At 44.1% G+C, this 13,240-nt stretch overlaps 1 protein-coding gene across 1 annotated transcript; it reads left to right on the forward strand.

The window, feature by feature from the left end:
* The first annotated feature begins 4,014 nt into the window (after positions 1 to 4,014).
* Positions 4,015 to 12,907, forward strand: HYAL4 (hyaluronidase 4). The gene is made up of 3 exons (XM_074957508.1): positions 4,015 to 4,866; positions 10,173 to 10,262; positions 12,494 to 12,907. Exons 1-3 carry the CDS (start codon positions 4,015 to 4,017, stop codon positions 12,905 to 12,907), a joined length of 1,356 nt encoding a protein of 451 aa, XP_074813609.1.
* The last annotated feature ends 333 nt before the right edge of the window (positions 12,908 to 13,240 follow it).

The following is a 13,240-nucleotide window of genomic DNA, read 5'->3' on the forward strand; positions in this document are numbered from 1 at the left end:
GGATAGGATACAGAGGGACCTAGACAAATTAGAGGATTGGGCCAAAAGAAATCTGATGAGGTTCAACAAGGACAAGTGCAGAGTCCTGCACTAAGGGCGGAAGAACCCCATGCACTGCTACAGACTAGGGACCGAATGGCTCGGCTGCAGTTCTGCAGAAAAGGACCTAGGGGTTACAGTGGACGAGAAGCTGGATATGAGTCAACAGTGTGCCCTTGTTGCTAAGAAGGCCAATGGCATTTTGGGCTGTATATGTAGGGGCATTACCAACAGATCGAGGGAAGTGATCATTCCCCTCTATTCAACATTGGTGAGGCCTCATCTGGAGTACTGTGTCCAGTTTTGGGCCCCACACTACAAGAAGGATGTGGAAAAATTGGAAAATGTCCAGCAGAGGGCAGCAAAAAGGATTAGGGGACTGGAACACATGACTTATGAGGAGAGGCTGAGGGAACTGGGATAGTTTAGTCTGCGGAAGAGAAGAATGAGGGCAGATTTGATAGTTGCTTTCAACTACCTGAAAGGGGGTTCCAAAGAGGATGGATCTAGACTGTTCTCGGTGGTAGCTGATGACCTAACAAGGAGTAATGGAGGAGTAATGCAAGGAGTCTCCGTGCAGTGGTTGAGGTTTAGGTTGGATATTAGGGAAAACTTTTTCACTAGGAGGGTGGTGAAACACTGGAATGCGTTACCTGGGGAGGTAGTGGAATCTCCTTCCTTAGATATTTTTAAGGTCAGGCTTGACAAAGCCCTGGCTGGGATGATTTAGTTGGGGATTGGTCCTGCTTTGAGCAGGGGGTTGGACTAGATGAGCTCCTGAGGTCCCTTCCAACCCTGATATTCTATGAGTCTATGGCAGGAAGCTCACACTGAGACAGATATAGTCATAAAGACTTTTTATTAAAATCCATGAAATAGTAAGTAAATGGTAAAATAGTCAGAGTTACAAAGCTACAATTGTATTACTGTTATTTAAGAGATACATATGGTAATACAATATTATGTGCTGCAAAACTTTGGTTAGTACTCACACCCTGTTTTGATAACCTGGTGTTGAAAGACACAGGACCTCGCCTCTGGAGGTTCCGGTTTCTCACCTCTTGCAGAGGAAACTAATGTGAAGAGCTGTCAAGGCTGCCTTAGAATTAACTTATTTAACTTAACTTAAAATTAAAAACCTAACAAACAAAACTGAGAATAAAAGTTTAGGGGAACCAAGCTTAGCCTAGTCCCCTTGGAACTTAAAGTTTGAAAAGAAAATAAGTTTGGCCTATTAATAATTACTAGCCGTCGTAGATGGATAGCATCGATAGTGAGTTGAAGATGAAGATGAAGATAGCGAGGTGGGTCACCTCTTTTAAAGGGCACAAATGCTGGAAATCCTTCCTCTTATGCCCAAATTTCATTCCTCCCCCACAGAAATGTTAAGGTACACTTACTCCATAGGCTAGTATGTATGTGCATATCAATGACAGGCACATATGCACATCCGTTTTTTGTGGGGTACTTGTTAAATCTGTGGGTACAACTTCGAAAAAAACCCTATGCCATTCTTCCTTGTCTATTGGTCTAGGTAAAGGCGTGGGTACTTTATCTATTTGGGTAACAAGATGAAGGTCAACTTTACTTTCGGGGTAAAAGGTCCCAGTATAGATATGCTAACTTTGCCTTAGCTTAACATATAGGTTTTTGGCCTGTAGGTCTCTTGCATTACAGACAAACTTATTTTCAATATGAATCTATAAATCTATTACAGTACATCAAATACTTAAACTTATAAGAAAAGATATATCTATGCAAGCAAGCAGATTAATCCTTTGGGCTACAATATAAACAGGCAAACACATAGGCAAACTAAGCAAATACCTGACCTAAGTGGCACTATGGCCCTGAATGGTGATGCCACTCACTCAGATTTGGCCTGGCCCTCCCTTCCCCGTGATAAAAGTGTGGCCAGGCTGAATTTGAAGGAGTGGCATTGTGACCTGGTGCACAGAGTCGCAGTGTTGCTTAGCTTTGTCCTGGCTGCCCCATGTAGGTTGAAATGCCATTTACTCTTCTTTTGGGTGGCTGGGCCAAATCTGAGTGGGTAGCAGAGTGGGCAGCACATCTTCTTCTCGCCATTGCCATGAGGCCAGCTTCTGCATCCTGGATCCCCCACAGAGGCCTGCCTGGCCTCATCCTGCTTCCAGCAGCCCATGTACCCTCTGCTCTGCCCACAGGAGTCACTCAGTGACAGTCTCTAGACCTGCTACAAGTATGGGGAACTGCAGACTGCCCACACAGGAGCCAGTGGAAGAGGGGTGGCAGAGATCCCTGGAGGTGCGGACATTAGGGGTTTAACAGGGCAGTGTCCATGCAGCCAGTTACTATAGGACAGGGTTACCTAAGCTACATCTGTGCAGTGGAAGCCAGACATGCTTGGGTTTATAGATCACTATTGTAGCTGTGTTGGCCAGGACAAGGTTAATATAAATGCATCCATACTGTGGGAGTATCTAGTTTAGCTGGCCAGTAGAGGAGCTCAGAATTGTATGTTTGCCTAGGGCCCAGTTATGGGTTAATCTGGACCTGTAGAGTTTAGCATGCTTGAGTTTCTATTCTGAGGTCAAGAAATGACAACCTGAATGCTTGTTGAGCAATAAACCAATTATAATTACTAGTTTATGCTAGCACCAACGATGTGTTAGGCACTTTCCAAACAGTCAAGAAGAAATGATGGTTCCTGCCTGAAGCAGATCCCAGTCTAAGGAGAGATAGATAGGTAAGCAGAGATTAGGGGAAGGGGAACAAGAGATAGGGACTTTTTAATACAAGTCAACTAGATTCACTGTAGGCAGCATTGCAGAAGGGGGTCTTTAAGAAGGACTTATATGGGGATGGGACCACGTGGTACAAGACACGGAGGCAATTAAGCAAGAAGCTGACAAACAGGTGGATGAGTATGGGAACATCTGCAGAGCAGAGGAGGTGGAAACAACACAACTTAAGTAGGGAGGGGCAGAGCTATAGAGCTTTGAAGGAAGCAACAAGAAGCTGAATTTTAATATGATAGTGCATGGACAGCCAGCTTAAGGAGGTCTCATGTTATGCAAAGGCACCAAGTATGGGCAGAAGAAAATGAGAAAGGACATACTGTAGTGAGAGTACTTGAATGGACCCCAGGATAAGCATTGGCTAGGGTTATTGTCTTCCAAACTGAAAATAACTTCATTACTCATTCTTTCCTACTGTTAAAAATAATTACAAACATCCTCACTTTGCCCACAGTTCTTCATAGTAATCATGTAAGAATGCAAAATATTTATGACAAGATTACTGTGTCAGGCACAGGAGAAATTAAGTTAACATTAAAATGCACGGGCCAAATTCTGCTCTCAACTGTACTCCTACATCCCCATTAAAGTTAAATCAACCCAAGCTAAAGTTAAGAGGGTTGCATAAAGTAGCTGAGAACAGAATTTGGCCCTAAATCCACTTGTCTGGGGATTGCCCTTCTCCAAAGGAAAAAAAATGTTTGAAAGGGAGATGAATGTGGGTAATTTGGATTGTAAATATTTAAGGGCAGGGACAGGAAAACAACTCTTGGTTCCAGTGAAGTAATGGCAAAACTATTAATTTCAATTAGATCAGGATATGGCTCATTGGGGTAGATTTACAGCTGATATAAATTGCCACAGTTCCATTGACTTCCACAATGCTGCACTGATTTACAGCAGCTGAGAATCTGGCCCATTGTTTTTAGTTTGTCTGTAAAGTAGCATGTACATTTTGGCTCTCGGGTACTACAGCTGCAAATGCCTTAGAAATACCTCAGATTTCTAATACTGTGTAAAGAACAAATAATGCCCCCTTTCTTATGTTTTGCAGACAATATTGAACTAGGAGATCTCTACAGTAGCCTCTTACATCATGAGAATACTATTTGAAAGTGGGATACTATTACATATTATCCAATTGGCTCAGCTCATGGTGTGGCGACAGATTACATTTATTTGGAGTTCCACATTTGCAATGAAACCAGCCCAACCACTAGTTTTCCAGAGAAAACCTTTTATTGCTGCCTGGAATGCACCCACAGATCAATGCTCACTGAAATATAACATAACTCTGAACCTGAAAATGTTCCATGTGATTGGAAGCCCACTGGCCAGAGCAAGAGGGCAGAATGTGACTCTATTTTATGTGAATAGACTGGGATACTACCCATGGTACACATCGCAGGAAATCCCTGTAAATGGTGGCCTACCTCAAAACTTCAGCTTGCAAACTCATCTGGAAAAAGCTGGCCAAGACATTCAATATTACATTCCTGCTGAGGATTTTAAAGGATTAGCCGTCATAGACTGGGAATACTGGAGGCCTCAGTGGGCACGCAACTGGAACACAAAAGACATTTACAGGCGAAAGTCACGGAAGCTCATTTCTGAAACGCAAGGCAATATTTCAGCAAATGACATTGAACATTTGGCCAAACTCTCCTTTGAAGAAAGTGCAAAGGCTTTCATGAAGGAGACAATTGAGCTAGGGATTAAAAGCAGACCTCTGGGCCTCTGGGGATACTATTTATACCCCGATTGCCACAATTATAATTTCCATGACCAGGACTACACTGGTTCCTGCCCAGAGAGTGAAGTTTTGAGGAACAATGAACTTTCCTGGCTCTGGGATAGCAGTGCAGCTCTGTATCCTTCCATTGGCATCAAGAAAACCCTTGGAAACAGTGAAAACATATTACGTTTCTCACAATTTAGGGTGACTGAGTCCATGAGGATCTCCTCCATGACATCGCATGATTATGCTTTGCCTGTGTTTGTCTATACTAGACTAAGTTACCGAGATGATCCTTTATTATTTCTTTCTAAGGTAAGCCAATTTTAGGAGTTATGGAGGCTGCTTTAACTGATCTAACCATCATTATTGCAGAGATGCTTTGTATGTTTGTAAAGGCTTGTATATGGGTCTACTCTGCTGATTATTGTTTAAATGACTACACAAGGCTGGCCTTACCATGAGATGGCCACCTCAGGTGCCAGACTGTGTGTGTGTGTGGGGGGGGGGGCGGCCACTAGGACCCAGAGTGTAGAAAATTGTGTCTGCTGCTGGTGTGTATGTATCCTCTCTGCTCTAGATGCACAGAGACGGTGGAGTGCTGTGCTGGAGGAAGGAGGGCACATAACAAGCCGGCAGGAGAAGAGGTGAGAGGGAATAACAGAAAGCAGCAGGAGCTGCAGGGAGAGAGAGGAGGAGGAGTCTCTTATGTACCTCTCTAGCACCCCCAGGAGCCTGGACTGATTAACACTAGCTTCTCAGGGAGCTTCCTCTTTCCTGCTGCTTCCCTGAACCCATTTGAGGAGTACAGGCAGTCAACTGAAGTAGTAGGAGCCAGTTAGGCCCTTAAGACGCTGATATCTTCCCTCACTCAGGCCCTGCTACCAGCCTGCTTATTTGTCTCCTTCAACTGAGTGTTGAGAGCCAGTGCTGAGAGGCACAGAACAGCAGTCATGAGTGAAAGTAGAAAACGCCCCTCTGGGGCAGCATTCAGAAAAAGAAAGAAAGCAAAGGAAGCTTTTCTATCTAAGCAGGAAGGAGCTCTCTTGAGATACATAGACACAAATGTTCACGGTGAGCCTTCCAGCCCCCGTGAGGATATGAGTGGTGAGGAGATGCCTGATCTTCCAGTTAGTCAGAGTGCAGGTGACTTGGCAGCTACTGCAGCATCCATATTTCCATCTCAAATGGATGTAACCATGCACATTCCTGAAGAAAAGTGTAGATTAGAGAAGAGTGTGGTGGAGGTGCAAGAAACAGCTGCTGCTGAGTTAAGTTCCTTTAGTCTAGATGATCCAGGACTGTGGACCCACTTGAGCAATAGCCTGAGGGACCTCCTTGTACAGCAAGGAAGGGCCATAGCAAGTGTAAAACTTCATGTTCCCCAAAGACAATGAAAATAGAAGTTTCCATCCAACACATTACTGGCGTGAAATACCCAACGGTGACAAAGTGGAGAAGCAGTTCAAAACTTTGCAACCAAGAAGGCAAGGAAAGCACCACTTTGATTATTCAAACAGATAAAAATGCCAGTGTTTACTATGCAGACAAAAAAAGTTACATTTGATGTTCAGGCATTTGAAAGTTAAGTGTTATTTAAAATTTTTGAACAAGGCATTTTAAGTTGTTAGTTCTCCTTTATTGGGGTAGGTAGCAGAGCAGTACCATGAGAAGAGTAGAACAGGAAGAAGGCAGAATTGAGACCTTTCACAGTTTTGGCCCAAGCGAGGGGATATGGGGGCATCATTTGAGCTCCCGGCCTCAGGTGCCAAAATGTTGTGGACTGGCCCTGTGACTACATGTTTTAAAACAGCCAAAGTTCAGCAGTAAACATTCAATCTGAAAGACACTTAAAAGAAAATCTGCAATGTTGTTGTAGCCATATTGGTCCCAGGATATTAGAGAAACAAGGTGAGTGAGGTGGTATATTTTACTGGACCAACTTCTGTTTGGATCTGAAAGCTCTGTGTAAGCTGAAAGCTTGTCTCTCTCCCCACCAGAACTTTGTCCAATAAAATATATTACCTCATCCACCTTGTCTCTCTAACATTTTTGTAATGTATATTTTTCTCCAGTTCAGCACTGTGCTATATTCCTGTCTGGTAATGACAAAACTAGAGAATTTTTACAGATTTTATTTAGCTGGAATGCAAATGGTTAAATTAACACAAAATGCTTTTCTTCTGCAAAGCACTATACAGCCATTAACTAATTCTCACAGCTGTTAGGTAGGTATTATTCGCGTTTTACAGGAGAGAAACTGAGGAGGAGATGTTAAGCAACTTGCCCAGTACCACATAGGTAGTCTATATGGGAGCCGGGTTTCAAACTTGGGAGTTGTTGCCCCAGGCCCCAACCCTGCAAAGACTTTGTCAAGTGCCTAACTTTAAGCATGTGAGCAGTCCCATTGAAGCCAGTAGGACGACATCCTTAAAGTGAAACATGTGTATGTGTTTGCAGGATCAGGGCCTTAGATGAGACCATTCTTCTCTTTTGGGTACAGAGATCCTCTCAGAAAAAGATAATATTCTTCTTTTAAATAACAAACATAACCTTCTTGTAACTCCACATTAGCGACAGCCACCAGGTTGCTGTATTAGACCCAAACCTTGGCTCCCACAGGTTTTTAAGTTTACAGAGTCTGAGCAGTATAAAGACAAGCTGTCCCAGTGCATGTCACTCACCACAATGGGCTGGCACTTCCTGCTGGCCATCTTGGGGATTAGCTTGAGGTTGACACCCCCCATCAGCAGTCTACACCGGGTCATCCGATCTCCGCCATCAGCCTGCAACCCCTCTCGCAACCTCAGGAATCACAGCATCCTCTTCGTGGATGAGCCCTCCAGCTGTGTCACTGTCTGTGATCCCCCCTTCCGGGGGAATTTAACTTCTAGTGCAGCCACTTCCCCAGTGGCTGGGGTAGGGGACCTGGACCCACCCACTACTCTGGGTCCTGACCCAAGGACCCTGTATTTGGCAGCCACATGTTGCCTCCCTTCCAACTCCTCAATATATTTCCCTGGGCCACATCCCCGCAGCCCCAGCACCTTCTACGCCCTAACCTCAGGGCCTCAGCATGCCAGTCCTAGCAGCCAGCCAGGAGCTCCCTCTCGCTCCCCTTTTCCTGTCCAGCACTGCTCTGTCCAGGGTGCTAGCTTCCTTCTACCTGCAAGGCATCCAGTCCTTCCTCCTTGAGCTCCCAGGAGTAATTGACCCCACTCTTCCCTGTAACTCTTTTTATATGGGCCTGCTGGGTCTTGATTAGCTGCTCCTCACAGCCCCTCCTCTATTGGCTGTTTCTCGCACAGCCTCCCTAGGGTTCTATCAACCCCCTACAGGCCAGTGTGAAGCCAACACCGCATCACACAAGCCTTTTAGAAAGACAAGGTGGGTGCGATAACACCTTTCATTTGACCATCTTCTGTTGGTAAGAGAGACAAGATCTTCTACAGGTCTGGGAAATGTACTAAGCGTGTTACAGCTAAATAGTTTAGCATATCTGTTTTATCTTGTTTTTAGCTGAGACACTCTGAGTACCTCTCCCAGACCTGAAGAAGAGCTCTGTGTAGCTTGAAAGCTTGTCTCTCTCACTAACAGAAGTTGGCCAAGTAAAAGATATTGCCTCACCTACCTTGTCTCTAATATCCTGGGGCTGACCTGGCTACCCCTACACTTCATACAAGCCTTTCAGGCACATTCCCAAGGAACACAGTCCAAGGCTTGTACACTTTCTTGGGATGTGGGACCTCACAGCCTAACTGTGTTAGGCCACCAAGACCAATATCGCCCTTCCGAGTCTCCCCAGTAGCTCACATGCCGTCTCCAGAGCTTTACCCTCCTGGGTACGGAACTTCTGAAACATACACATATACCTTACTCATAGATAAGCACAAGAGATCTTGTGCTTATCTATGAGTAAGGTATATGTGTATGTTTATACATATGTATAGGTCTGTAGAAAAATAACAAACACCTGCACATAAGACCCTCCCTCAGTTTCCTTACCCTTCCTTTGTAAAGTGCTTTGAGATCTATTGATGAAAAGTGCTATATAAGAACTAGGTATTATTATTAGTCAGCATCTTTCAGGGAACCCAGGATCTGCCTGTACCCGCATTCCTTCTGCCCAGTCTTGCCTTCTGGTTCTGGTCTCCTCTTGTAGTGAGTCTCCCTCTAAGCAGAAGCTCCTAACATCTTAACTCTTCATGTACTTCCCCTGCAGTTTTTCATTCTCCATCCAATCCTCAATGTATTGTGGCCTTCAACATCCCCAATGTTTATTACAGCCTACAGGAGTCATTAGCAAGTCAATAGCCTTTGGCTGGTTGTCTCCATTGTTCTACTAGGGCCAGGCTATTGTTGATGGACCTTAATGTCTGTTCCATTTCGGGACAGATCCCCAGGTGCAACATTCCCTTCCTTTGACACCAGAGGGATGATGTAAGGATACAGTGGAAGACACTGATGAGGGTATAAACATAAAATCAGAATGGAATTTATAAATTCACATAGATTCCCAAATTGTCATACTTTCTCTTTCATTTAAGTTATACAATGCCAGTCTTCTCCATCCTTGAATTTGCTGTCCATTCATGATAACTGCTAATCTTATATGAAGACCTGAAGGAGTTCACACTGAAAAAAAGTGAGGCCAATGCGTGACCTTGGACTTGGAATTACATCTTTCTAAATCTGACAAAGACTGGAATTGATTGGTGTACAGAAGTGGCTGCTTCTCCCTAGTTTTCAGCAGAGATTTATTAGCTGAACTCTTTAAGGAGTTTTCAAGTAAAAAAAAAACCCATCAGGACTTTTAGTAAATGTACTACACTATGTAGTAAATAATTAATACTATACTATTGCCAATGTAAATGAAAATAAAATTATTTTTCCTGGTTTGATTGTTCACTTGAAAAATTCAGTAATTCCCCATCACCATGCCAACAATTAGTGTAAATTTTGCAAGGATCTATTTAATGATATTCACTAATTATCTTTGTATCCGGAAAATTAAGGCTTCTGGGAAAACAATTTCTCAAAATGAATCTTCTTTAAAATTTGTTTAATATATATCTACATAGACAAGTGAGGAAAGAAGATACTTTGCACCACTCTCATGCCATCAGAAACAGAAAGTCTTTCTCTTGACATTCCACCCAAGAAATATTCCCTAGATGAGCCTGATCCTGCAGTCCTAGTGGGTTGAAACAAAACCTCGGATCCAAACATCCCAAGACTTTGGAATGTTCCAGATCTGAGATACAATTTTGCATCATGAGCCCACCCCTATTTCAGTAGCAATTTAGATCTTTTCAGAAGTTATGGACTAGATCCGTTGAAGTCCATAAAGCTATGTCTATTTACACCCACTGAAGAGCTGTGACACATACTATAAAATGAGAGATGAATGCAATAAGAAGTATGCACAGTGTTTTCAATAAAATGTCAAGCAGATTCTATTTTTGTCTGGACTAGAAATCCTTGTAGCCCTGTGAGTTTCGTATAACACTTACCTTGCTTTACATTTTGTTTAACACTAACACTTGCCTGGCTTTAATAACCACAAACTGTGAAAGCAATAAATTAGACTGACAGTGATGTCTTTATTGTTTTCACTCTAGCAAGATCTTATTAGCACTATTGGAGAGAGTGCCGCCTTGGGAGCTTCAGGAATTGTTATTTGGGGAGATATGAATTTAACGTCATCAGAAGTAAGTCAATGCCATAATGCTAATTCAAATGTACTATCACAGCATATATCTTAATTCCATTGTATGAACAACATTTTCCAAATACATCAGTTCCTTTGAGTTCTGAATTCCAGCGGGTGTGATAGCTCAAAGAGTCCCCTTAGCCACCCAATCAAGATCATGAGGAAATGTGCAAATTTTTCATGATTGAACAGGTTATTCTCCTAATTATAGGCCACCATGGGTGGCAAGGGAAGTCAGCGGCTGGCAGCAGGGATTTAGGAGAAGTGTTCTGAATACCCATAATCCGGGTCAGGTTTTACAGAGTTGCAGGAAGTCAGCCAAAGCCTTATTTAGCAAACCAGTCAGGCAGGGCAGGTGGCCTTGGGTATTCCTAAAATATCCATTAATTGGAATTTTCAGAAGGAGCTGGCTGGTTATGGGATGTGTTCATTTAGGCATGTGGACTCATAAATCTAGACTAGTACATGGAGCCATGATGTAGGGATTTTGCTTTATGTTATGTTAAGCCTGCACATGTAAAGGACAAAAGGGCTGGCGTTTGAACTCTGTAACATAGAAATTGAGCTTCCAGAAGGCTGAGCATAAATTTTTCCATGTGAAAGGGTGTGTGAAGCACGTCTTTTTAGCTACTACGACTCTGGTAGATGTAACAGGAACAAAAGGTTGTTAGGTGCAAGTAGTACTCCTGAGGGCATGCTATGCCAAAAAATTAAAAATTCTGCGCACAGTATTTTAAAATTCTGCAAAATTCTGCAATTTTTTTTTGCCAAATAAATGTGGAACCTCCAGAATGGCACTGGGGATCACAGGCCACTGGCTGCACAGAGGTGGGAGATCAATGTGTAGCTCCCCGCCCCCTCCTGGTACATGGACTCAGTGGTGAGGCTGCATCCAACCCTGACATAGTGCAAGAACCAGGGCTGTCCCAGAAACACCCCAGGGCCCTGCCCCTCCATGCCAGGTGCACCAGGTGTGGGCAGGCAGGCTCAGCAAGGCAGGATCCAAGTGTGGAGGGGCTTAGTATGGGGGGTCCAGGATGTGGATTGAGAGGGTTCTGTGTGGGGCAATCTGGGTGCAGGGGGCTCAGTGGGGGTCTGGGTGCAGGGGAATCTGGATGCATGGGGGCTTGTTGGGGGGTTCTGGGTGAAACAGTAATGGGACTCTGCAGTGGGGTGAAAGTGCTTGGGGTTCAGCAGGAGGGGTCTGGGAGGGATAGAGCTTGGCACGGGGGTCCGGATGTGGGGAGTTCAGTGGGGGGAGGGTCCAGATGCTGGAGGAGTGGGGCTCAATGGGGTTGGGATCCAGGTGCAGCTGGTTGGGGCTTGGTATGGTGGAGATCTAGGTGCGGGTGGCTCACTGGGGTGGTCCAGGAGAGAGAGTGGGACTCATTGTGGGGGGCGGTTCTGGGTGCGGGGGGAGGGTAAGGATAGGTAAAAGGGTCTGGGTATGAGGGGGTCTGGATCCACAGGGGTTGGGTGGATGCGGGAGCAGCTCCCTGTACAGTGATCCCTCCCCCTGCAAGATGGGTGCAGGAAGCATTGCGGGAGGGGATTTTGCAGAGCTTCCTACAGCCAGGGGAATAAATCTGGGGGTGGGTCTGACCCGGTCCTGGATGCCATGCAGGGGAAGAAGAAGTCCCGTCCTCCCCAGCCCAGCCAGGACTAGCAGCTGAGCCCCAGGCAGGATAGGAGCCACCAGCTGGGTCTTCCCCACTCCCATCCGCTGCCCCACAGTGATTTGCTTCTCTGCTGACTGCCCTGGGCACCTGAAACATACTGCTGGGGAGGGTTGCATGACAGCTCTTGTGGCTTCCCTTTGCTTCCCCATCAAAAAGCCATTTTTTTGCGGGGAAGCAAAGAAATCTGTGGGGGACATAAATTCTGCACATGTGCATTGATGCTGAATTCCACCAGGAGTAAAGTAGATATGCTCAATTGTCAGTAATGAGATCAATTGCTGAAGCCAATCATTTGAACACAGAGCTGTGGCTCCAATCAAGTTCAAAGATCTTAATGAGACACTATCAGGTTATTTTTTAAAATGAACAATCTCTTAGTGTATGTACCTAGTACTATTTTAGACAGTCAACTATTTTAGACAGTTTAATAATCTAATTCTAGCTCCAATTGTAAAGCTTTTTGTTTACATTTTGCATATTTCTCAGTTTGAACAAAGAATACAGACTAGTGAGTTTCAGTTCAGCTAAGTTTTTTTCTCTGCTTTTGAAGGGCAACTGCACAAAGGTGAAACAATTTGTTACTACTGAATTAGGGGTCTACATCATCAATGTGACCAAAGCAGCAGAGGTGTGCAGCAAGCATCTTTGTCAGAATAACGGGAGATGTATACGAAGAAAATGGAAAGCCCTGGATTACCTTCATTTAAATCCTAAAAACTTCAAAATAGAGGCTTCAGAGGACCAAGAATTTACAGTCAGGGGAGAAGCATCAAGTACTGACCTGGAAGTAATGTCACAGAAATTCGTCTGTCACTGTTATCAGGGCTATGAAGGAGCTGATTGCCGGAAAGTTCAGAGTTCAGATAAGCAACCTGGAAATTCTGCAGATTTCCTCTTACCCAGCACATTAGTAATGATAAGTCTGCTTTCTTTGCCTTTCTATTTTCTGAGTGTTAACTTGTGAATAGTTAAACTGAATAGGGTCTTTCTAGACTCCATAGGTTCAGAGGAACCACTTTCATAAAAGAGAGAGATTGTGACAATTCTCTATTGTCTTTTAAAAATCAAGTGAGATATTGTAGCAATGAAAACACTACTAAAGTGCTATCCTAAATCAATCAACACAGAATTGGGCAACTTTTTTTGGCTCAGAAGAGACTTTATGTGTGTTCTACCCAGCGTAGTAGGGCCAGGGGTTAAATGTTATTTTAAATTCCGTATCTACATTCTGCTGACAAATTAAATGAATGCATCACTGGAATCAAAACAATGGCAAAATATTTCCAGATGTTGTAGC

The sequence above is a fragment of the Natator depressus genome, chromosome 1, assembly GCF_965152275.1.
Source record: "Natator depressus isolate rNatDep1 chromosome 1, rNatDep2.hap1, whole genome shotgun sequence".
In the NCBI taxonomy this organism is placed as follows: domain Eukaryota; kingdom Metazoa; phylum Chordata; order Testudines; family Cheloniidae; genus Natator; species Natator depressus.